General features: G+C 43.0%; 2 protein-coding genes across 4 annotated transcripts in view; one reads left to right on the forward strand and one right to left on the reverse strand.

Annotated features, from left to right (window-relative positions):
- The window catches only part of MIPOL1 (mirror-image polydactyly 1), a 194,403-nt gene extending 193,926 nt beyond the window's left edge, over positions 1–477 (reverse strand). The window contains exon 1 of the mRNA XM_082213642.1: positions 345–477. Coding sequence (XP_082069768.1) covers positions 345–407 — 63 coding nt within the window. The 5' untranslated portion in view covers positions 408–477. The remainder of the gene's footprint in view (positions 1–344) is intronic.
- A 4,825-nt stretch (positions 478–5,302) lies between these two features.
- Positions 5,303–24,918, forward strand: part of SLC25A21 (solute carrier family 25 member 21) — a 291,585-nt gene continuing 271,969 nt past the window's right edge. For all 3 annotated transcript variants that reach the window (XM_082213854.1, XM_082213855.1, XM_082213856.1), the window contains exon 1: positions 5,303–5,862. In XM_082213854.1, the coding sequence (XP_082069980.1) occupies positions 5,796–5,862 (67 nt within the window). In that variant the 5' untranslated portion in view covers positions 5,303–5,795. The remainder of the gene's footprint in view (positions 5,863–24,918) is intronic.

A 24,918-nucleotide genomic window follows, 5' to 3' on the forward strand; every position in this document is an offset into this window, starting at 1 on the left:
CTTCAGGTTACAGACTCCGCTAACCCAGAAATAGTACCTCGGGTTAAGAACTTTGCTTCAGGATGAGAATAGAAATTGAGTGGCAGCGTGGGGGCAGCAGGAGACCCCATTAGCTAAAGTGGTGCTTCAGGTTAAGAACAGTTTCAGGTTAAGAACGGACCTCCGGAACAAATTAAGTACTTAACCCAAGGTACCACGGTAAAGGGTGCCTACATTCTGCATGTGCAAATGGCTCTAGATACCTATTAGGTCCATAAATTACCACATAGCATATATTCAACACAAAAAACAGCGACCATTTGTTGTTGACAAAGGACAGCTGGACATAGAAAAGGCCCCATTACCTTCAGTAGCTGGGGCCTCATCAAACCTAAATCCTGCCCTGTGAAGTTTCCTTTCAAGAGCATTTCTCCCCTTCCCAGTTTTATCCTAACAACAACCCTGTGAGCTGTGTTAGGCTGAGCTCCACATGCTGAACAGTGTAGCCGCTAGGCCACATTAGCAGCCTGTCCACTTGTGGATGTGGGTGTGCGCTCAGTGCAAGGATTTTAGGAATGTGCTAGCTGCGTCAATCGGGTGGCGCTGTGGGCTAAAGCCTCAGCGCCTAGGGCTTGCCGATCGAAAGGTCGGCGGTTCGAATCCCCGCGGCGGGGTGCGCTCCCGCTGCTCGGTCCCAGCGCCTGCCCACCTAGCAGTTCGAAAGCACCCCCGGGGGCAAGTAGATAAATAGGTACCGCTTACCAGCGGGAAGGTAAACGGCGTTCCGTGTGCGGCTCTGGCTCGCCAGAGCAGCGTTGTCACGCTGGCCACGTGACCCGGAAGTGTCTTCGGACAGCGCTGGCCCCCGGCCAATAGATGTGAGATGGGCGCACAAACCCCAGAGTCTGTCAAGACTGGCCCGTTTGGGCAGGGGTACCTTTACCTTTACCTTTTAGCTGCGTCAATCTCCCAGGGTGACTGCTCCTCTGTTGCCATGGAGAATAAAGGAGAAGGAAACTGAACTGGCATGCTAGGTTAAAAAACCAACAACTTTAAACACACTTCTTTATCTAAGAAAAAAATCACGTTTTCCACAGTATTTTTTCCTCCCCATTTCCTCAGTTAAAAAGAGCAAAAGCCCCTTTCTTTGTTGCTCCCTTTTGTAGCTTAAACTTGAGTTTCTCCATTGTTTTCTATGGGCAGCTTACACTTCCACCCGACAGGAGCCAGGGAAAGAAACTGGGAAGCTCCGTGTCCCAGCAGCGGACTCATTACTCTACAGTTCCTATCTCTATGCTCAGCCCTGCACAATAAAAGCTCACAGGGTGAACCAACGAGCAGAAAGGCTAACAATGGTGGGGCCTTGGTTGCTGTGAGTGGGTGGGACGCCTTGAAATATTTCAGGAAAGCGGAGGTTTTGGGACTGATTTGGTGGAAACTTGGGGTGTGTGGAGCAGCTTTAGCTTCCGATAGAGAAACAAGTCAGCTTATTTGTTTAATAAAACACACTAGGGCAAGAGGAGTGCAGAAATTCATATTCTGGAGGCTTTCAGCCTGCGGCGAATGGTTTTGTTCAGCACCATGTGCAAGGCAGGATTTGGGCTTTTTGTCATGAGATTCAAATCATGAACCGCATGAAATGCAGTGGTACCTCGGGTTACAGACGCTTCAGGTTACAGACTCCGCTAACCCAGAAATAGTACCTCGGGTAATGAACTTTGCTTCAGGATGAGAACAGAAATTGTGCAGTAGCGGCGCGGCAGCAGCGGGAGGCCTCATTAGCTAAAGTGGTGCTTCAGGTTAAGAACAGTTTCGGGTTAAGAACGGACCTCTGGAACGAATTAAGTTCTTAACCTGAGGTACCACTGTAATGATAAGGAAGCGGGTGCTTTAAATTGGAAATTGAATATTATGCCAAGGCACTTAAAATGGCTTGGAGGGGAAAGGGAATATAATTGATTTGGTATATTTCTCAGAAGAATGGGCAATATGCTGGAATGGATTGACAGTTTTATGTTGGCTTTCAGTGTTTTAGTTGCTGCAGTTTTAGTAAATAGATTGAAATACACATTTAACTGACTTTTGTTAGTCATTTTGGGAGGGTTTTCTTTTCAGAAGGTAGAGTACAAATAAATTAATTAAGTAAACCATAAATGTATTAAACTAAGTTTTGCTCCCAGCTGTTTAGTAGTTGGCAAAGCAAGAGTTTATTACTAAAAATAGGATTTTTTCCCCCTGCAGAGCTAGTCACTCCCAGTTACTATTGAGCCCAAATCTGATAAGACTCAAATAGGCACATAAATTCCAACTCAGCAACTTCACTTTGAAGTTTCCCTTTGAATTTTTGTTGTTGTTGAAGTATGGGAAACTTGAAAGTCCTACAGAATGCCCAAGGAGACGATTGTCAACAATTATTGTAACCTATCCTGGAACCATTTTGTTGAGGGTGGGCTTTAAGTCTAATAACAGGGTGGCATTTTACTCACTGAACTAGACCCACTGAAGTTCAAGGGCCTAACTTAGTCATGTTCATGAATTTCAATGGGTTTACACTGAGTAAAACTTAAATGCTGCCCTGAGTCTGTCTAGATTGTCCTGGTGGATGACATGGGGAGTGCAAACTTCTTACTTGATATCTCAATGGCTTTTGATACAACTGACCATGTTATCTTCCTGGATTGACTGTGGAATGGGTATCAGAGGCACTGTATTACAGTGGTTCCTATCCTACCTGCAATGAGGGAGAGATATTCAACCCCAGAAGGAGCATGACATTTCCCCACTTGAGATACTTCCCCTCCCCTAACACCACGCTGTATACTGTCTTGTTATATTGTACAAATTGGCTAAGGCCAAATTAAAGTGGTTGGGGGATCTGGTGTAGTTGCTAAAATAGGGTCCCCTTCTCCTCAAAAGGAATGCATGAAAAAAGGTAATGGAATATACCGTATTTTTTGCTCTATAAGACTCACTTTTTCCCTCCTAAAAAGTAAGGGGGGATGTGTGTGCGTCTTATGGAGCGAATGCAGGCTGCACAGCTATCACAGAAGCCAGAACAGCAAGAGGGATCGTTGCTCTCACTGCGAAGCGATCCCTCTTGCTGTTCTGGCTTCTGGGATTCAGAATATTTTTTTTCTTATTTTCCTCCTCCAAAAACTAGGTGCCTCTTGTTGTCTGGTGCGTCTTATAGAGCAAAAAATACGGTACATGTTGAGGTATCTTAAAGACTTTTTTGATGGCATGCATCTACCTCGGGAGACAATGGAGGAGTGCACCTTTGGGTGGCAAGTCAAACTATTCGAAGGTTACAGCTCCTGTGGTGGGTTTAGAGACCAATACGGGATAAACAGGGTTTGTTGAAGCTGGAGCAGAAGAAAGTGCCAGGTTGTGCTGCTGCAAATGTCTTTCCACCTCTGGTCATGGCAAGGTTGATGTTGCCAGCATTTGTTTCCAGACAGCTTTCTAATGCAGGGCCTGGTGCCTGAAGCCAGCTCCCTTCAGAGCACAAATTGACTATTACATAAGCTGTCATGGACTGTATGTGCAACTATTTAACTGATGTTTTTCAGTTACAGTAATTTTTTTGTGTTCAGGTGACACAGTTACTGAAAAGTTTAATCTCCTGAGTGGTTTTTCTTTGACAGCCACTTCTGCTGAATCTTTATGGGCCCAGATGGCTAGAGCTTTAAGCTATTCCCCCCCTTTATGCCAACTTTGTGGTTAAGATGTCTCTAGCATCATTCATCCCAGTTGATACCTGTTTTGGATTCAAATCGATTTTATGTATCTGCTGCTGTTATTTTAAACTGCTGTTTATATTCATAATTGTTTCTTTAAACTGGATTTATATATGTAACTGTTATATATGTTACATAGAAATTTCTATGTAAATATAAAATATCCATACTACATTGACTTTTGTTTCTTCCATTTTTTAAAAAGTTTTTTTATTAACAATTTCAACATAACAAATTATCAAAACAAATAATCTTCATTATCCCCCCCAGACTTCCCTCAGCTCCTCTCTCAGCCTATGTTAACCTCTGCATGTTGTAAAATTGTATACATCCTTTTGTTTATTCCATTTTAATCCATTTCCAGGTTGCTTAGACTGCATACATCATTTGGGGCTGGGGAACATTTTATCCTTACAACGCTGTGAGGTAGTTTAAGATAAGATATAGTGATTCATCCATAGTCTCCAAGTGTACTAAAGGGCTGACTGTCTCCATGTCACACTGGCTATGCCCACAGACAGTCAGATTTATTTATTAAAATGTATACATTGCTTGATTGTAAAAACCAACCAACCAACCCTCAAAGCAGTTAATGATAATGTTGCCAGATTTGCAAGTGTCCTCATGCATGCATAAGACCTTTGCATTCTCACTCTGCTGCTGATTATTTATCAAAGTTTGACCTCACCTCCTTGTTATGAAAGCAGTCTGGAAGCAATTCCTAATGGGGCCAACTAGCAGAGCTGATCCTACCGTCAGGGAGTGCGAGGCAACAACTTTGGGTAGCTGATTTTCATTGTTCATGAAAGGGCAGAAAATTATTATTATTGTGCTTTTTTTACTGCTGGAAAAAGGGACAGGCATTTGTGCCATTTTCTCCCTCCTCTCCCAAAACAACTGAACCAGCCATGGGTACTCTGTCATTTGACAAGTGTCAGGGTGCAATTTCTTACTCCATATCAGGCAGCAAAGTTATCTTAGCCCAGCTGGTCTGAAGCAGGAATAGGAGCGCGTACTGGTGAGGTGCGGGCGTGTTTTCTGTTTTGTAGCATCTCCCAAAGAGTTGACTGTATAAACTCTTTCTTGGGGTGGGGTATGAGGAGAGAAGACAGCTGACAAACGGGGAGTCCCAATTTCTCAATAACAAGTTGAGCGTGCAGGGCCAGATTTAGGTTTGATGGGGCCCTAAGCTACAGAAGGTATATGTCCAGCTGTCCTTTGTCAACAACAAACGGTCACTGTTTTTTGTGTTGAATATATGCTATATGGTAATATATAGACCTATTAGGTATCTAAAGCCATTTGCACATAACCAAATATGCATTACTTACAGCATACGAGCCTACACAACACAAAACACAGTTGCTGTATGCAGGTTTTATTTTATTTGTTTTTTATCTTATATTTTGGAAATGTACAACCAGGTTTTTTTCCTTTTTTGGGGGGGGCAAGAGAGTGGGGCTCTTAAATTATAGCTTGTTTAGCTTATATGTTATACCGGCACTGTGAGCGCAGTAGACACCCGGCGGTATTTTCTTGTTAGCCGAAGCGAGAAGGGAACTTATAGGGGATCGTTTTCTATCCTCGCGCCCCAACTTCCTAAACGAAACCGGAGTCCTTTTAGACATTCTAGAAGGGATAAGCCCGGCATTCACCGAACCGGGTCTGCCACATTTGTCTCCTCCTTGCGCAGCAGAGGCTCCGGCCCCTGGGCTGGCTCTGGCTCGGGTCCCAGTCGTGTGGTCTAAAGGTTACAGCGCCGAGCGCCCCCGGCCAACTTCGTGGGGGTGGGAGGAGAGAGAGTGAGAAAGCGGGCGCTTCTTGCCAAGGCTCCGACCCGCCTGCTCCTTGCTCCCCTCCCTCTCCTTTTCCCGCCCCGTCGCTATTTCCGAGCCCAGGGGAAGACGCCTTGCCTCCCCTCCCGCCGCCACCCAAAAGGAGGTGTTCCGACCTCCCCGCGGCGCAACCTCGGACGCGCCCCCAAGACAGTCGCGGGGCCGCTCCTCCTCCTCCTCCTGCAGCGCCACACCGGCGGGGCTCCACGCGGTTTCCCACCCACTTCCACGCGCGCTGGTGACCATGACGGGGAAAGCCAGGAGCTTTGGGCGCGAAGCGGCCCACCAGATCCTGGCCGGAGGATCTGCGGGTAAGTCGGCGGCGACTCCGGGAACGAACCCTTTGCGCGCGGGCGCGCTCTTGCCCTCCTCCGTTACTGAAGCCTCTTGGCGAGGTTTCGGCTCCCGCGCGGCGGCCTGTTGCTTTTTCAACCGCTGCAAAGTTTGCCCGGGTGCCGGAATCCGCCCCCTTTCCCTCCCCGTCCCAGCTCTTCGCTTTGCATTCGCGTGCGCCGAGTTAGGTCCGCCTCCTCCAAGCCCCATAGGCTCCTCTGGCCGGGCTTCTCCGCCCTCCTCACGTTGCGTAAAGGGAAGTCCCGGGTTCTGGGCGCCGCCTCCGCTTGCGATTCCTTCCTGAATGGGCTCCTCTTCGGGCTTGAAAGGAAGGGGGAGCTGATGTACCAGGAAGGGCTGTTTGCTTCTGGAGTGAAATAGATAAAACGTGTGTTGGTGTGTGTACGATGCGATATGGCAGGCACGTCCAACTCCCTAGGACTGCGATCTACTCCCAGTATAAAAAGCTGGCAGTGACATTAGAGGGAGGAGGAGCCACAGTTTTTTAGGGAAGATTGATCAGAGTTGTTGACCTTTTTTGGGGGGGAGGACTGACCAGAGTTGTTGTTGAGCTTGGGGGGGGGGGGCAGAGCAGAGTTGTTGAACTTTTGGGGGGCAAATGTGACAAACATTCATGGTATCTGAAGAAGTGTGCATGCACACGAAAGCTTATACCAAGAACTAACTTAGTTGGTCTTTAAGGTGCTACAGGAAGGAATTTTTTTATTTTAACTATGGCAGACCAACACGGCTACCTTTCTGTAACTGGATTCATTCCACCGTTATTTAAATCCCTTGATCGACCGCGATCTACCAGGAGCACCCACGGATCTAGCTTCCAATAGCAGTAGACCGGTTGAACATGTCTGCGATAACAGGACCAGGCAGATGGTTTCTAAAGCATTAAGCGGCACTTCCTAGATTCTTCTCTAAAAGGATGCACTAAGTTGTTTCTGACAGTGACTGGAGAAATTGAGACGTGAAACCCTTAAGGTCAAACGTGTTGTATGGGAAATCCATCCAGAAGACAACATGTATATCAAGGAGTTAGTGATCTGACATGGTTACCCTTCCTGCCTCTGTTCCTTCCCCCTTCCTCGCCCTCGTTAAGTTTTTGATGGTGTGAGACCAGTCTCAGTTGGGAAGAGGTGAAACCCCTCACACAGCTGCCTTAGTCTGGGAGGATAGTGCTGGAAACCTACTTTGATGGTGGAAATTGTTGTGGGTCGAGGTGGCAATCTATAAAATTGGATGGCAGAAGTTTTGAGAAGCTAGTGCAGGGACTGACTGGCCGCAGAGCTGTGCGAACTGAGGCTACCAGGGGAGTAACTTCGCTGCTTCTTGAGGGCTTCCAAGTGGCAGATAGAAATGAATGCTTGGTGTGTATATATTGCTTGCTGTTTAGAAAAAAGTCTTCTCCTCCTCCTCACTTGTGTTCTGTATTGCTTCTGAATTTCCTTTTAAAACAACCACCTTGTGTTTGGCAAGACATTTGTGGACTTCCTCCACCTTCCTTAGCTGCTCTCATGTGAATCAAAGCCATGTAGTTTCAGGGCATTGGGGAATTCACATTCAGAAGAGAGGCATTTGTCGTAGCATTGGTTTGATCCTCTGGGTTGAAGTCAGGTCTCTATATCCACATTTTTTTTCTTGTTTGGATCAAATGGCATCTCTGTTAATTGATAAATTACAGGGGCTGTATTTATCTGAATTGGTTGTTAGGATTTTTTGGGTGGTCAAGTTGTGAATTTATGGTTCCTAAAAGATGTGGGTAGCCAGTTGTTGTTTTATTCACATATTAAATAATAATAATCCCAGGCATTTGCCCCCAGTTGTGTAAATTACATTGTAGGCCTGCAAGTCATGATTGTTACAATAAAGCTCTAGTAGGTGTTGCTGCTAGGTTGGCAGGGGCAGGGACTGAGCAACGGGGGTTTGACAGCACGTCAAAGTGCAAGTAGATAAATAGGTACTGCTCTGGTGGAAAAGTCAACGGCATTTCCGTGCGCTGATCTGGTTCGCCAGAAGCGGCTTAGTCATGCTATACGGAAGCTGTATGCTGGCTCCCTTGGCCAGTAAAGCGAGATGAGTGCTGCAACCCCAGAGTCGTCCACAACTGGACCTAACGGTCAGGGGTCCCTTTACCTTTACCTTTAGGTGTTGCTGCTATTATTGTTAATTTATTACCCACCCACCATCCTAAGGTCCCAGGCTGAGTGACAATTAAAACACAATTTTAAAAACAACTTATAATCACCAATATAAGGTGAACCCTAAAAACACACACCTCTGGTGTCAGCGCAAAGACTACCATTCTGAGGATACTTAAACCTAAGAAAATTCCATTAATATTAAATAGGGCTTGTTCTGAGTAAACATGGTTAAGTGGACAAAGTTAATACATGTATTAATATATCTGGGGTCATGAACACGAAGTGGGCTTGGATGCAGATAAACATTCCCATTTGCATCAGAAGGTGTATTCAGGCAGTTCAACGAGATTCAGAAGCACATTACAACGTAAATGAAGATTTGCATGCAGAGAACTCTTTTCTTTTGCAGGCTGATTAGGTTAGGCTTGGGCCTTGTGTAAAAGACCTGAGGTTGAACAGACGACCCTTTGGATACCAGCAAGACTCAAACAAGCTGCAAAGATCTGACAGCCAGAAACAGTGTTTTAATTGCTTGAAAACATTCAGCCCAACTAACAGTTCTGTATAATTCGAGGCCTTTTATTTGTATTGTGAACTCTGGTTGGCCTGCCCTATTTTACTGCTCTTCTGAGCTTAGTTCTAGTGGGCCAATGCTACAATCTATTTTCTGATCTTCAGAGATGCTTTGAGTTTCCTTGTTTTGCACACCATCATAGTTTTTGGTGTATGTGTGTGCTGCATATATGTATCATACCCAACATGCACTCAGTTCAGTGTGAACTCTTTGAGGTTTTAAGTTAAAACCTAAATGAAACTGGAATCCAAGGGCTAGGATTTACTCTTTGTCTATCCATTTTACCCTTTTTGGGAGCACAATGATGTGTTTGTTTGCTTGTTTTTAATTAATTAGAATGAAGACAAAGGAGGCCCTTCTGCTCATTCACAGAGAGAGGACATTCAGGAACAGACAGATTGCCAAATAGCACAGCAGGCAGCAAATTGGAGTCTTTTGGGGCAGTTATTATTGACCACAAAACTAGGAAGCAATATGATGCTTATCTTGTAGCATTTCTCTTTCTATAAATAAGAACATAAGATCAGGCCAATGGGTCATCTAGTTCAGCATCTTGTTCTCGTGGTGGCCAGCCAGTTACAAGCAAGACCTGAACCACAAGAACACTCTCCCCTCTTGTAGTTTCCAGCAACTAGTATTCAGAAGTATACTGACTCCAACTGTGGAGGTCCAGCATAGCTGTTATGGCTGGTAGCCATTGATTGCCTTATTCTTCACAAATTTGTCCAGTCCTCTTCCACAGACATCTAAGTTATCGGCTGTCACTGGTGGCTTCTTATTTTGTGACTGCTAAGTGTACCTGGGAGTCTTTGGTGACGTCTATGTTTGAAGGCTTTTTGCAAGTCCTAGTATTCTATGCCAGCCGGACCCACCTCTATATGTTTGTTGACACTCTCAAAGAACTCTTTTAAAATATTTGTTTATTGATTTTTGAGAATACAGCAGCAAAACAAATCAATAGGGTATACAAATAAATCAAAGGAAAACAAAAAGCCATAACTGTGACTGAGTGAAGTACAGGGAATCCGTTTTGTGCAGGGGTTGCGTTCCAGGTCATCATGTTTACACCCCGTTATAGGCTCTTCCCGGTCTGAAAACAGCCTGCGCATGCACTGCCACACATTCTTTGAATGCGTTCAAGTTGCCTGTACAGAATTTGTTTATATCAACATCTTCATCTGCAGTATGAAGATATAAATGTGGAACTCTAATAGGGCTGTGAGACACGACTTGCACTTGCATAAGCCATGCCGATTCTGTTTGTTTTCTTTATCTTTAGCAATACTTTCCACCAGTTTTCCTCAGACAGATTTTAAGCTAACCAGCCTGTAATTTCCAGGATCTTCCTGGATCCTCCCCCCCCCCTTTTAAAAAGTTGTTACGTTGCCCACTTTCTGGTTCTTTGGTATGGAGCCTGATCTGAGGAGCAAGTTACATATTTTTGTTAGAAGGTAAACTATTTCACACTTTTTAAAAAATATTTTATTAAAGATTTTCTTGTTTTACAGAAGTGTAGTGCCTCGTATTATTTTTTTTCATGTAACATTTATACAAATCCGTTTCATTTGTTGAGGCATTAGGGGGAGAAGAAGAAGAAAAAAAAAAGAAAAAAGAAAGGGGGGTGGAGAGAGGGAAGATGGATGGGGGTGGGGTCGGGTGGCGGTGTTTCTATTATGTTTAATGTATGTAGAGTTTGGTGTCAGCATTGCTTGTGTTGTTCACTTGTGTTCCTTTGGTGGTGAGAGAGGTTGGGGTTGGCCTAGGGTGTGATTGTTTGCTTGTGATTGGCTGTGGTGATCTTTGTTTTCGTGTGTGAGTGGGGTGGGTGGGTGTTTTGGATCAGGTTAGCCATATTGATTTGTATGCTGTTGGTGGATTATTGTCACTGTCCTGTTGGGCTGTGTATGTGATAAAGGGGAGCCATACCGGGGTGAAGGCGTCTTCTTCTGTTTGTCCCCGTGTCAGTTTCAGTTTATTAGTTAATTTTTCTAGTAGGGCTGTTTCCCATACCATTTGGTACCATTGGTCCATGCTTACTCCTGACAGGTCTCTCCAGTGTCTGGTTATGGTGTTTCTGGCTGCTGAGAGCAGGTGGGTTATGAGTTCTTTGTGGTGTAAATGGGCATTGTTGTCTTGGAAGAAGTTTAGTAGGGCCAATTCTGGGGTGATGTCTATAACTATTTCACACTTGAGGTTTTTTAAAAGAAGACTCTGGTGAATGCCTTCTTTACTTGACAATTTGTCAGTTTTATAATTTGTCTATTTGGCCTAGATTTCACCACCACTTTCTGCCTCAGTTCCTCTGACTCACTTCCTGCAAAAGTTGGTTCAGGCCCTGAGATCTGTGCTATATCCTCCATTGTGAAGGTGAATGCAAATCATTCATTCACTTTCTCTGCAATCTCTTTATCCTCCTTCAGCAGTTGTTTTTACTCCTGTCCACTAGGGGCCCAACAGCCTCTCTGGATTCTCTCTGGCTACTAATGTATTTACAGTGGTACTTCAGGTTAAGAATTCGTTCCGGTGATCCGTTCTTAACCTGAAACTGTTCTTAACCTGAGGTACCACTTTAGACAATGGTGCCTTCTGCTGCCATTGCACGATTTCTGTTCTCATCCTGAAGCAAAGTTCTTAACCTGAGGTGCTGTTTCTGGGTTAGCGGAGTCTGTAACCTGCGGAGTCTGTAACCTGAAGTGTATGTAACCTGAGGTACCACTGTACTGCAATGTGTTCATGAGTGCAAATAACTGAGAGAAAGACTATATAGGGGCTGGAAACTAAGAACCGGGAAGTCCAGCGATGCCTCAGCAGTACTAAGCTGGGCAAAGAAGCAAGTTCTCCTCAAAGCACCAGCCCCATGGCTATTCCAGGAACTGAACAGCTACAATGCCCAGGTTAGGTGGTTAGAAATGATCCTGCGATTCAGTTCTTCACACAGACATGTGGGTGGATGACAGTGAAAATGCTCACAGGGGGAGATATTGGGTGGAATTGCCTTCCCTTGCTAATGTCAGCTGTGGCTCATTTTGACTGTCATTATGCAATTTATCCAATTTACTTCATCGCATTGCAGTATTCGATCTCTGAGTGAGTAGGAAGGATGAGAAGAGCACTTGCACAATGTTGAATTTCATTCTTGGTGATAAATGTTAACTCTATGGAAACATTAGAAACTATACAATTTGCCATGTTTTGTGTGAAATATTATGGCACCAGGTAGGCAGAAATATATTTTGAGCACTGATTAACTATTAACTAAACCGATCAAATACATCTGTGCCAGTCTGCATGAATAAGTCTTTAGATGCCTGGATAGGTAGACAGAAAGACAGACAGACAGACAGACAGATAGATAGATAGATAGATATATTATTTAGCAGAGACCATGGTCAATAATCAGTTTAGCTCTATTAGCAATACAGAAATTTCTTTTTTAATAGTAGACTGCAATCTTGTATCTATCCGCTGTTCCAAGCCAAAATCAATAGGACTGACTTCCATAGAGTAGCATTGCATAGAGTAGCACTGTTAGCTGCTTAAGGGAATTGGTTGTGCCTGCTCACATCTGCTGCACCCCTCGTCAACCCCCCCAAACCCAGTAAGAAGGTTGCTTTGTCATATATGTGCTAAATTGGCCACTGGATGGCAGTATAATGCTGCTTTAATATATTTTAAAAACTGATAAAAGAACAAAACATGTCTAAACGTGCTGTCTTTACAGGTGAGTATCAGATTTATGTAGCATGGATGGGGAAAGCATTTAGTAGAGAACACGAAATACCATATTTACTGAGAAGAAGCTATGTTTATTTTCTTTAGAAAAGCCAACTACAGTTCTACCTACCCCCATTCAGTCAATACAGTGGTACCTCAGGTTACAAACTTAATTCGTTCCGGAGGTCCGTTCTTAACCTGAAACCATTCTTAACCTGAGGTACCACTTTAGCTAATGGGGCCTCCTGCTGCCACCATCACGTGATTTCTGTTCTCATCCTGAGGTAAAGTACTTAACCTGAGGTACTACTTCTAGGTTAGCAAAGTTTGTAACCCAAAGTGTTTGTAACCTGAGGTACCACTGTATAGTTCTCCAAGGCAGCTCACTTACAGTAATTAAAAATAGCCACTTTGATAAAACACAAAATTAAAATTGACAATTTAAAATAAAATAAAATAAAATAAAAATGTCACTGACAACAGCAATACATTCTGCATAAGATTTTCACAATTTTTATGTTGCCAAAGCTGAGGTGTGAATAATTGTCATCTAGAAAGTTATGCCATAAGTTCTTGACAGATGAGAAGAAGTGGGGGAGCAGCTTGATGTATATCTTGAAAATGGATTGAACCTTTGGTTCTGTTTAAGCAGTGATGCAGGGATAAGAGAGTCCCAATTCCATCTGCCAGTTCCTATACCTTTTACCTTTGCTGTGTGCCTTCAACTGCAACGCTCATGATTCCCGGCAGAAAATATCGCAAGTGGTGTCCCTTTGCAGCCAAGGAGGAGCTGTAAATGTTGCTGCTAGCATCATTTCCTGGGGGTGGGGGTGGGATTTTAGTTTGACATTTCTTTTCCTCACCCGCACCCTCAGTGGGAAAACAGTCCTGCCAGCTTCACTGCCAACATCTTTTCACATTTGTAGGAGGAGTCGTCCCTCCCCCCCCCAGCTTCTTTCATCTTTGAAGGAGCCCTCCACTGCCTGGTATTCCAACCCTGTTCCCTAAATTGATCTCCCTCCATGGGTGAAGAGGTTCAGTGTCCACAGCCCAGAGACTCAGAAGATCTTAACACGCTAGCAAATTCATGTAGAAGCAGGTAGCCCTTCAGATAACTTACCCATATTCAGTCAAATGTGCCCAGGAAATGCATTTGTATAAGCATTGTTCTGCAACACCTGAATGGATAGTGAAATTTTAGATAGAAAATTTAGTGTGCTATTGGTGAGAGTATTCTGTGTGTGTGTGTGTGTGTGTGCGCGCGCGCACACACACACACACACACACACACACATTTTCAATCATTTCCAAACTTATTTGGCAAGTTCATTTCCTGCTTTGCATACTATTTGCACTTTTTAAAGGGCCAAACTACATGTTACATTAAGGTATCTTAAAAAGCACATTTAATGTTGGCTCCTTGGTTTTTCATGGAAATGCAGAAGCAAACCCCGCCTGACCCAGTTGAGAGCATAACAAGTTGGGAGGTAGGGATCAACCATTTCTTTCCAATGCCAGATGGCAGCTGAAAATCACTCTGCTACTATTTGCCCTTAAAAGTGCTGTGGGAGAGCAGCCGAGCTGGGATCTTTTGACATTTTTTGTCTCCAGACAGGCACAAGAAGGAAAAACTTAACCCTCCCTTTCTCTCCATACTTTGCAGTCTGGATCAGGTTCCATATTTTTTTTTTAAAGAAGGAAAAGAAATCCAGCGTGCTAAAATATAATTTCCGAAAGTTCAGTTATGAAGAGTGCAATATTAGACCAGTATTCTGAAGCTGTTTTACACTAAAATTTGCTTATATAAGAGAGTGTGCTTTGTAGGCATAAACTTCAACCCAGTATTAGATGGGAATCAAATTGCTTCAGGAAGCTTTATAGCTGTATATAGCTTTTGTGTTTGTGACACATTTGGGCAAATAGTTCACCATGCACACGTGTTAAGGGCAGAATGACAAACAGGTCTTGCTCTCCAGAGGATACTGAAGGAAGTAAAAGTTAGTATTGTGGTGAAAACCTGGCATTTGTTTTCATTGTAGCACAACAGACAGCAGGATGTTCAACCAAATTTGACACAAAACACACAGATACATAATGGCAATTTAGCCTCTTGTATAAGCAAGATCTGTCATATCCCACCACCACCCCTTGGTAGCTGCTATTAAAGTAAAAAAGGGGAGGGGAAAGTTGTGATTTCTAATCACAGACCTCCCACGTCAACCCTGTTTTCAGCTCTTATCGAGGATTTGGAAGCAACAGGTTAAATCCAATTTCCAAGTATTACTTCAGTGGAAGAAATTGAGGGTGTTACCAGGTGGGGGATTAATTTGCAAATGAGTCATTGTTGGTAGCAGGTTCCTCTTCCTCTGCCCCAATTTAATGGCTCAACCCTTCAAAATGAATATTAAGGGGGGGAATATGGGCTGGCATTTTGCTGCCAATCATGGCATGTGGACAGTGTAAAAAGCTTGCATGCACGAGAACCACCAATCTCACGATCAACACCCATCTGGATGCAGCCATAGAAACACTTGGGTGAAGCTGACTGCTGAAGAATGACTCATGTGACAAGAGTTTCCACATTTGCCATCCCAAGCTGTTCCTTAAAATAAAAGCACAATATTGCTGTTACTTTAGCAATAGATGCTATTAGCAGTTACAGTGCAAAAAAGGCCACTTTACAAAGTGCAATGTTATGAGTTTGTGGGTGGTGGCTCTCTTCTTTAGACACTCCTTATAACAACCATGTATTATAACATTTATATCATGCTTTTTCTCCAAGGAGCTAAAGATTCTCCCCTCTCCCCATTGTTATCTCCCAATGACCCATTGAGTTGAGTTGGTTAGTTGGATTGAGAAACAGGGACTAACCCACAGTTATCAAATTTCCTGGCTCAAGACTCAAGAGGAGATTTCAACCCGACTCTTCCTGTTCCTAGTCCAACAATCAGATCCCCACACCACACTGGTTCGGTATGGTAGGACATGGTTACTATGGTTCCCAACCACAATTCAAAGTGTTGGTGCTGACCTTTAAAGCTCTAAATGGCCTCGGCCCAGTATACCTGAAGAAGCGTCTCCACCCCCATTGTTCAGCCTGGACACGGAGATTCAGCGCCGAGGGCCTTCTAGCGGTTCCCTCACTGCGAGAAGTTAAGTTACAGGGAACCAGGCAGAGGGCCTTCTCGGTAGTGGTGCCCGCCCTGTGGGAACGCCCTCCCATCAGATGTTAAAGAAATAAACAACCATATGACGTTTAGAAGACACCTGAAGGCAGCCTTGTTTAGGGGAGTTTTTAATGATTGATGTTTTAATGTATTTTTACTCTTTTGTTGGAAGGCGCCCAGAGTGGCTGGGGAAACCCAGCCATATGTGCGGGGTTTAAAAACTAAATCATCATCATCATCATCATCATCATCATCATCATCATAGACAGAATGAAGATGGGCAAAGTTGCAGTGGCTGATGTAATCCAACAATATCTGGAGGCCCGCAATTTTCTGATCCCTGGTCAAAGACTGCTTAGTGAGGCAGAAATGATATTCAAACTGTCACTCAACCATTGCTCAATAGTAACTCTTCTATGTAAGATCGGAACTATTGACATCGTGATTACAATTAAGAAAGCACCATGGGTACTGTGGCTGCGTAGAACTTTTCTGTTTACACAGGGCTTTTCTGATATATTGGCTCCGCTGTTGGTTAGTGTGTATATCGCTGTCCAGATTTTGACTATTTTTATGCTGTGTTTTATGGATGTGTTACATTCAGTGCCCGGATACTGTTTATTGTGTGGTAGCCAAGAAAGAAAAAAAGAAAGGTCCTTTCCTTTCTGTAAGTGCCCTGTCCATGTCATTGACTGGTAGGGAGGTGTGTGAGGGAGGAGGGGAAGGATGAGGCGTGGGGATGCTTTGGGTGGTAGTATTGTTCAAGCATTATGTGTTCTTGAATGATATGTCCTATTGATTCAAGCAGGTGAGTTAAGTGTAATTGCACTGGTATGGTATGGAATCCACATGGTATGGAGCTGGGGAACGCAAAGGGACAGATGCCACACATTGTTTGTAGCTGTTGAAGTGTTTTGCCTTGACTGATTATGTTCCTTTAGAAATAGATAAATAAATAAATATTGTTGCTTCCTCAGTACCTCTGTTATATTACATTAGTGCAGGCCTTCAAATATTTGTCAGAGCACTAGTCTTGTTTCTCAAGTACTGAACAGGGGATATTACCCAAAATTAGAGTAAATATAAATCAATGTCATATTCTTGGTATGAAATTATGTTACTTTAATGTCAATAAACTTTAAATTCAGACTTTTCTTATTAGAATAAATGTTTCCTCTTAAAATGCATGATAATCACAATCAAGACTAAATTTGTTCTGTTATTTATTTTTTAAATGATTGTACATGTTTAGCAGACTTTTGATTTAAATCCCTGTGGATATATTGGAGACAGATGTTTAGATGACCTCATGTTTAAAGTAATGTTATATTTGGACACCAGATTAAATTTTCTTTAAAATCTTTCCTTATAAGAGAGACTGTTAGAAGGTAATCAATAATTTACGTTAGAAACATGCCATTTTATTGAATGATATTCTTAACATTTGTAGGTGTGTCTTTTATACACATATAAAATCTATATTTCAGAAAAGTTCTGATTATGCAACAGTTGTTTACATATGAAAATAATGTTTCTGGCTGGAAGATTAAATGAGAAACAGATTTCTGAAGTCCCTTGAATTTGAATGCAAATTTGCCATATCATTCTGACTCCCCCCCCCCCACTTCCACTTTGGTCAATGGCTGCAATAAGCTTTTAATAGTACTGGTGGGAGAAGACTCATTAATTTTGAATTGTAAATATCTTACAGCTAATTTCTTTTTTCTTTTAAAAAGCACAATCCTAACCATGTTTGCTCTGAAGTAAGGCCACCTGACAAGTGTGCTTAGGATTTTAAGCAATCCTGTAATTACTTTTAAGTAACACAACAGTAGGCTGGTATGCCAAGTTTTAAATATTGAAAAACTGTACCCACCAATTGTAATAATTGGTCTAAAATAATTAGAAATTCATAGTGTTACCTGGGCATTAAAATGATAAATTGATCTAAATTGAAATATTCTGTTGGAGGCGCTCTCTTTTGTGTGCTTTTTCATAAGCAAAGTTTGCGCAACTAGTATGTAAATTTTTGCAGCTGTCATTAAAATGCCGGCATTAATTTGGAGAATTGCACACATTTCTTATAGTTCACAGTAGAAAATAGTGTTTCTTGGCTTTTAGTGCCATAGCATTAGTTATTCAATTTTATCTAAAAACAAAAGAGAAAGGTTGCAATACATGCTAATAAGAGTGTTTTGCAACCAAGAAGTATGATACATACATCTAAGGTTGCCAAACTGGCAAGAAAAAAAGTTGGCCTGCACCATTTTTATTTATTTTTCTTTTGGGCCAGTTGCCTGAAAAACTGGAGGCTGGCTCCCTCCTCTGTCGCTTTATTTTAACTGTACAGCTTAGAGGAATAGTGCTGTCTCCTCCACACCTGCCAAAAAGACCTCATAAGATCCAGCAAAGAAACAGGACTAATGTTTTTTTTCTGTTTTTCCGACCTCATGCTGGGCACGGCTGCAGTTGCACAGATACATCACTGCCTGCCAACAGTACAGAAACCTACTAGAAAATAAGTTCAGCCTTTCCTCCTCTGAGGTTCAGCTGTATGCAGACTGCTGGAATTTGTCCGGCTGAAGGTCTGTCTTGTCCTCCAGATTGCAAGCAGCCTTTCCCAACCCGGCCAATGGTCAGATGTGATGTAAATCACATTAAGTCTTTGCGGTATAAAGCGATACATAAAGAGTAGTATAATAATTAAAGCTGGAGTCCAAAATATCTGGAGGACACATGGCTGGGGAAGTCTTGGGGAAGAGAAACATCCTTGCATTTGCATCTATTGGGCTGCCTGGAAAAATCCAAAGGAGGAACAGAGACCAGTTGATGGCAGCAAGCAAGTGATTGAAGAGAATACAGTGGTACCATAGCTGTCAAGTGTCCCTTATTTGAAGGGACAGTCCCTTATTCCAGCGCCATGTCCCGCTGCTGTCCCTATTGATGGATGTCCCTTAAATGATGTCCCTTAAATTTCAAAGGAAGCAGCTCCTCTTCCTCCCTCCCTGCTGGCCAGGGAGGAGGGAGGCTCCAACTGTGTTGCTTGGCCGTGTTGCTCACCCAATAAAAGTCTAAGAACGACTGGGGGGTGGAGCTTGCATGCCTTGTGTGTGGCTAGTTAATGCAAGCTGAGGAGTTTTTTGAATCCTGGACGCCATTTTGTTGCACGTGCTGCTGCAAACTTTGCAGTGCAAAGCCAGGCTGGGGAGCCATCTTAAGTTGAGGCTGCATAGGCCTTGTGGTGCATGTGATTCAGATTCTATTCAGTTGAACCTCTGGTTACAAAGTTGGTTGGACAGTGTTCTCGAAGCTACCCAGCATGAGTTTGACCAGACTGCAGGAGGACTGGAGTGCCTGGAACAGGTGAGGCTGCAGGTCCCTTATTTTCAAGGCTGCTGGTCCCTTATTTGCAAATCTGTAAGCTGACAGCTGGGACGCAGGTGGCGCTGTGGGTAAAAGCCTCAGCGCCTAGGGCTTGCCGATCGAAAGGTCGGCGGTTCGAATCCCTGCGGCGGGGTGCGCTCCCGTCGTTCGGTCCCAGCGCCTGCCAACCTAGCAGTTCGAAAGCACCTCCGGGTGCAAGTAGATAAATAGGGACCGCTTACCAGCAGGAAGGTAAACGGCGTTTCCGTGTGCGGCTCTGGCTCGCCAGAGCAGCGATGTCACGCTGGCCACGTGACCCGGAAGTGTCTTCGGACAGCGCTGGCCCACGGCCTCTTGAGTGAGATGGGCGCACAACCCTAGAGTCTGGCAAGACTGGCCCGTACGGGCAGGGGTACCTTTACCTTTTAAGCTGACAGCTATGAGTGGTAACTCGGGTTACAGACGCTTCAGGTTACATACGCTTCAGGTTACAGACTCCGCTAACCCAGAAATAGTACCTCAGGTTAAGAACTTTGCTTCAGGATGAGAACAGAAATTGCGCAGCAGTGGTGCGGCAGCAGTGGGAGGCCCCATTAGCTAAAATGGTGCTTCAGGTTGAGAACAGTTTCAGGTTAAAAACGGACCTCCAGAATGAATTAAGTTCTTAACCCGAGGTACCACTGTACTGCCAGCTAGGCGCTCTTTCTTCAGCTTCCCCCCTCCCAGTTCTTGGTGCCCCCACTGTAAACAGTTTGAGATCCACCTGCTCAGCCAAGTAACTGCAGTAATTGGGACAATACTGTCACCTCCCATGGAAGGAGTTGCAGAGTTTGTCCTTAAATTGTTTTGCGCCTTACTTCTATAGTATTGTGCTTTGTATATGATGGTAATGTTTATTCATTTTAAATTTCATTGCCATTATTGTGAGTCTCTTTTGAACTCAGCATTGTCGTTGGAAAAGCAGAATGCAAATATTAAATAAAATAAAAAAGTAGCTGCTGGTACTATTGATTGTAATATACTACAGTATAAACAATTGCAGAAAAGCCATGCTTTTATGTATGACTGGTTTGTATGAAAACCAGGAATAGAACACTTAAGACAATACTTTTTAATTCTTCTTGACCAAGCAATTTGATGCTTTAAGAAGAAGAAGAAGAAGAAGAGGAGGAGGAGGAGGAGGAGTAGGAGGAGGAGGAGTTTGGATTTGATATCCTGCTTTATCACTACCCGAAGGAGTCTCAAAGTGGCTCACAATCTCCTTTCCCTTCCTCCCCCACAATAAACACTCTGTGAGGTGAGTGGGGCTGAGAGACTTCAGAGAAGTGTGACTGGCCCAAGGTCACCCAGCAGCTGCATGTGGAGGAGCGGAGACGCGAACCCAGTTCCCCAGATTACGAGTCTATCACTCTTAACCACTACAACACACTGGTTCTCGATAAATCGCATGGCTACCTTGCATGCTAGATTGAAGCCCAGCTTGGAAATTTGTGAATGTGTATCTAAAAAGCATCTGTCCTAAATTTTATTTGGTAGATGAAAGGTATTCTACACTGAAGTTGGTTTGGTGCCATGTACTGTCTGAACCCTTTGCCCAGCTGAAGCCAAATAGTCCATACTACGATCTCAGGCTGCAAAATCCTACACCCTGTACAAGTGGAACAACATGTATAGTGGCAACTCAAAACAAATAACCAGACTGCCTACTGTCTTTAACTCTACTATTGCAAAGTTGTGGACAAAAAGATTTCTTTCCCCCATCCCCCCTTAATGCCAAGTTTTCCATGAAGGTGAACCTCTGAATGCTTGAAACATCTCGGATTATTCAGTAAATTTCAGTTTGCACCTATTACTGGATTTAGTCTTCCTTGAATTCCTCTACTGAGCTAGTGCCATTGGCTTATTCTGCTTGGAAACTCAAAAGAGTTCAAGAGTTGAATTCAGCTAGAATTTATGTATATGTTGTGTCCATTGATTCCAGCGGGGCTAAGTATGGTTGCTCCAACTTTGCTGTTTTGTGAATCACACTTGACACACTTTGATTTCATAGTGTTCTGGGATAAATTTAATGTGTTTTTTGAAAAGAAAATTCTTCACAGCTGTAGCCTCTCACTGTACATATTAATCCTTAACTTTAAAAATGAGAACATGCTCCTTTTTTATTGGAAGGATATGTTCTTGAGGCTTTGAAATGTATCACTTTAAAAAGGTTCCAATAACGCGAGCCTGACTCTGAAAGCAATGTCAGATCATGAGTAAGATTACCTATAAGGTTGAATATTTTAGAAATGTTCTGAGATGCCAACAGTACGTATGATTAATGCATTGCGTATTTGTAAAATGGCATGGGTTTTCAGAGCTAGGCATTTCTCTTGAACTTTCCAATGAAGTTACATGAGCATAGCCCCAAGTGATTATGTGGACAGTTTATGTTACTGCCAGAATTTGCTTATTTTACCTTGCAAGTGAAATCTTTGACACTTACAGCATTTTGAAGAAGTACACAGGCCTGAAATAACATATGTGTGATATGTTTTTGTTCAAGTTTATACTATCTATTTGTTTCTCTAGCTGCTGAAACTATATTTACAACTGCTGATGTTTCTGCAGTTTAATAATATTAAACTGAAACTTTTAACAGGATATACCTTTTTCCTGTCCTAGTTCTATGAATTCATAGTTCTCTTTCTTTATGAAACTGGGATGTTATGAAATGTTCTAATAGTGTACAGGGAATATATATGTATATGCCAGCACACCTGAAGTCATAATACGAAACAATTCTTTTGTAAATGTCTTCCCTACCCGGCAACTCCTGCTTTCAGCCCAGGTCTATTCGTCACTAGAATATCGTTCAGACAAGTGGGCCTTGTTTCCACAATATTTTTCATTCTTCATGGAGATGTGGCTGAAACATGACCAGATATGTTTTTATTTTTTTTGTAATTTGAGAATAATCCATCACCAAGGTGAGACATTATGTCTGCCAAGCCCTGAAAAGTCAGTCTACCAGATGCATACCTTTGATTTTTCAGCACTTGTATCTTTGCTATATCTGTGGCCATCTCCCAGCTATTCTTGCCTTGAAAACAATATGACCTATTGCTTTGTTGCTATGGATATTAATAGCTACCCTTAAGAACATAAAAAGAGTTCTGGTGGATCAGACTAAAAGTCCATCTAGCCAAGCATATGGATTTCCCACAATGACCAACTACATGCCTGTGAGAAGCTCACAAATGCAGCAGGAACTCAGTAGTCCTGCTGTTGTGCCCCAGCAATTGGTTCTGATTCTGAAGGCAGGTTTTTTATTATTATTATAATGAGAATATTGTTGAGATCTGCTCTCTCTCTCTCTGTTGAGGTGGTAAAAATAAATAAGCAAACGAAATAAAAAAATTCTTTCCTGTAGCACCTTAAAGACCAACTAAGTTAGTTCTTGGTATAAGCTTTCGTGTGCATGCACACTTCTTCAGATACACTGAAACAGAAGTTGCCAGATCCTCAGTGTATCAGATCTTCAGTGTATCTGAAGAAGTGTGCATGCACACGAAAGCTTATACCAAGAACTAACTTAGTTGGTCTTTAAGGTGCTACAGGAAAGAATTTTTTTATTTTGACTATGGCAGACCAACACGGCTACCTATCTGTAAGCAAACGAAGTCTTAATTCATAGGGATAGCCAGTGTTTTGCGCTCCAGATGTTATGAACCACAATTTCCATGAGCTCCACCTGATGCTCAATAGTCAGGAATGATGTGAGTTTATAGTCCGCAACATCTGGAAGCACCATGTTGTCTACCTTTGCATCAGACATTCCATGAACTTTTCGTTTTTGTTTTCTTCAAGGAACATGAAAAAGTTAGGTCCGTTCATTTCAGTGGGTCTACTTTGAACACAACTTAGTTCACAAAATGGTCCCAGGACGGGTTACAAAAAGGATTGACACTTCCGCACTCTTTTTGTCCATTCTGTAGCATACTTCAAAGTGTTTCATACTTCAGCAAAAATGTTTCAGAAGGAGACTCAGATGTGAAGCTGCTGAGTTGGAATGTATTACCATATCTGAGTCTGTCAGACTCTGCATCAGTAGGGACTGGGAGTGGCTAGCTTAAAGCAGAAAGAAGATGTCCCCTTTTAGTAGTATAACCTTGCTTTGCAAATTCCTAACCAGCTGGGAGTGGGTCACACCCGCTTTTATTGAATCTCTTTGTTATGTACTGAAGTTCTCACCCTGGGCCAGCAGGGGGATACTGTAGATAGTTATGCAAATGAAGGATCGAAAAGTGACGTTCAGTGATTGGATAGTTTTGTATGCAAATGAAGGATCGAAAAGTGACGTTCAGTGATTGGATAGTTTTAGAAAATGGCAACAGTTGCATTGTTCTGGAGCTCTATATAATCAGGCTGACTGAGCTCCTCAGCTAGTTCTGTTCTGGCATCTGAATAAAGAAGAGCTGTTTAAAGAATCGCTGTGTCGTCTGACATGTTCGCCCACAACTTAACACTCTTATTCGTTTGTGCACTGCACAGTGATCTCTTGGTCTTCAGCTTCATTTTGTAAGATTATTCTCCAACTCTTTCTTCACTCCATTTTTATGAGATAGATAGATAGATGATAGATAGATAGATAGATGATAGACAGATAGGTGGCGCTGTTGTCTGAACCACCGAGCCTCCTGGGCTAAGTAATTGCAAGGCTGACAGTTCGAATCCCCGCGATGGGGTGAGCTCCCGTTGCTCTGACCCAGCTCCTGCCAACCTAGCAGTTCGAAAGCATACCAGCGCAAGTAGATAAACAGGTACTGCTGCGTCGGGAAGGTAAATGGCGTTTTTATGTGCTCTGGCACTTGCCACAGTGTCCCATTGCGCCAGAAGTGGTTTAGTCATGTTGGCCACATGACCCAGAAAGCTGTCTGTGGACAAACATCGGCTCCCTCGGCCTGAAACCGGAGATGAACGCCGCAACCCCAGGGTCGCCTTTGACTGGACTTTATCATCCAGGGGCCTTTACCTTTTACCTTACACACCTATCCATTGAAATTACCGCTTAATGTATTTGGCAAAGTAAGCTCTGGCCGATGAAGGTTTAGTAGGCCGCAATAAATTTGTTAGCCTGGTGCCTCAGGACCCTTTGTTGTGTTTGTTGTGACAGACCCCCTCTGTGGACATTTTTTCTCACTGTATCTTTTTACCTCTGCAGAGAGCACCTTTCATTCTCAGTGAATAAACAGTGCATTTTTGTAGCAATGAGTGTCACATTATGTCCTGCCCTTCCCTCAGTTGTCATTGTGGCATAGCTTTAGCACAGGACAAGGTGATGCCACCCTCCTGCAAGGACAAAAACATTTTAAAAGCCTTGTAGCATCACCCAAGCCACCTTATCTGTGCTGCCTAGTGGTGCTGCCTGAGTCATCACTTTACATGGATGCATGGCAGGGCCTGCCACTGACTGGCTCTGAAATGTTAACCATTCCAGTTTCTGCATGAAATGGGCTACCGTGTGTACTTTAAAGGTTGTCTTAAAATAGGTGTCCAATGCATTAATAAGCCACACGTCTATTTCCTGTTGGCATAGCGTCTGCAAAACTAAATACTGTATTACATAACTGGTTGCAAATTTACTCCATGTTCGCCTGAACGTTTTGATTGCTGACTTTAATGGCTTTCTTCCCATTCTGCTACAGAGACAGATCATGTCCCATAATTAGTTTTGCTTTCGTAAGGGTTCACTCTTTATTTCATCATCTTTTCTGCGTATCCACCTGCATCATCGCATAAAGATACAACTTCTAATTTCATTGTGCTCCTTTAAACTGTTTTAATTTTGATAGATTGGTATTAGCTGCACTCCCCGCCCCCTTCTAACATAGTTTCAAACTGATACTTAATGCGGTTTGAACATGTTTTGCCAGTATATTCCTCCAGATCTTCTTTTCACAAAAGGTATTTTGATAACATTTGCCTTTAAAAAGAAAATGATAAATACCAATATAAGCATACAAACCCTGAGAACATTTGTCATCACACTGTTATTCTAGTTTATTTCATTATTGTGTAGCA

This window comes from Podarcis vaucheri, assembly GCF_965113315.1.
Source record: "Podarcis vaucheri genome assembly, chromosome: 1".
Taxonomy (NCBI): domain Eukaryota; kingdom Metazoa; phylum Chordata; class Lepidosauria; order Squamata; family Lacertidae; genus Podarcis; species Podarcis vaucheri.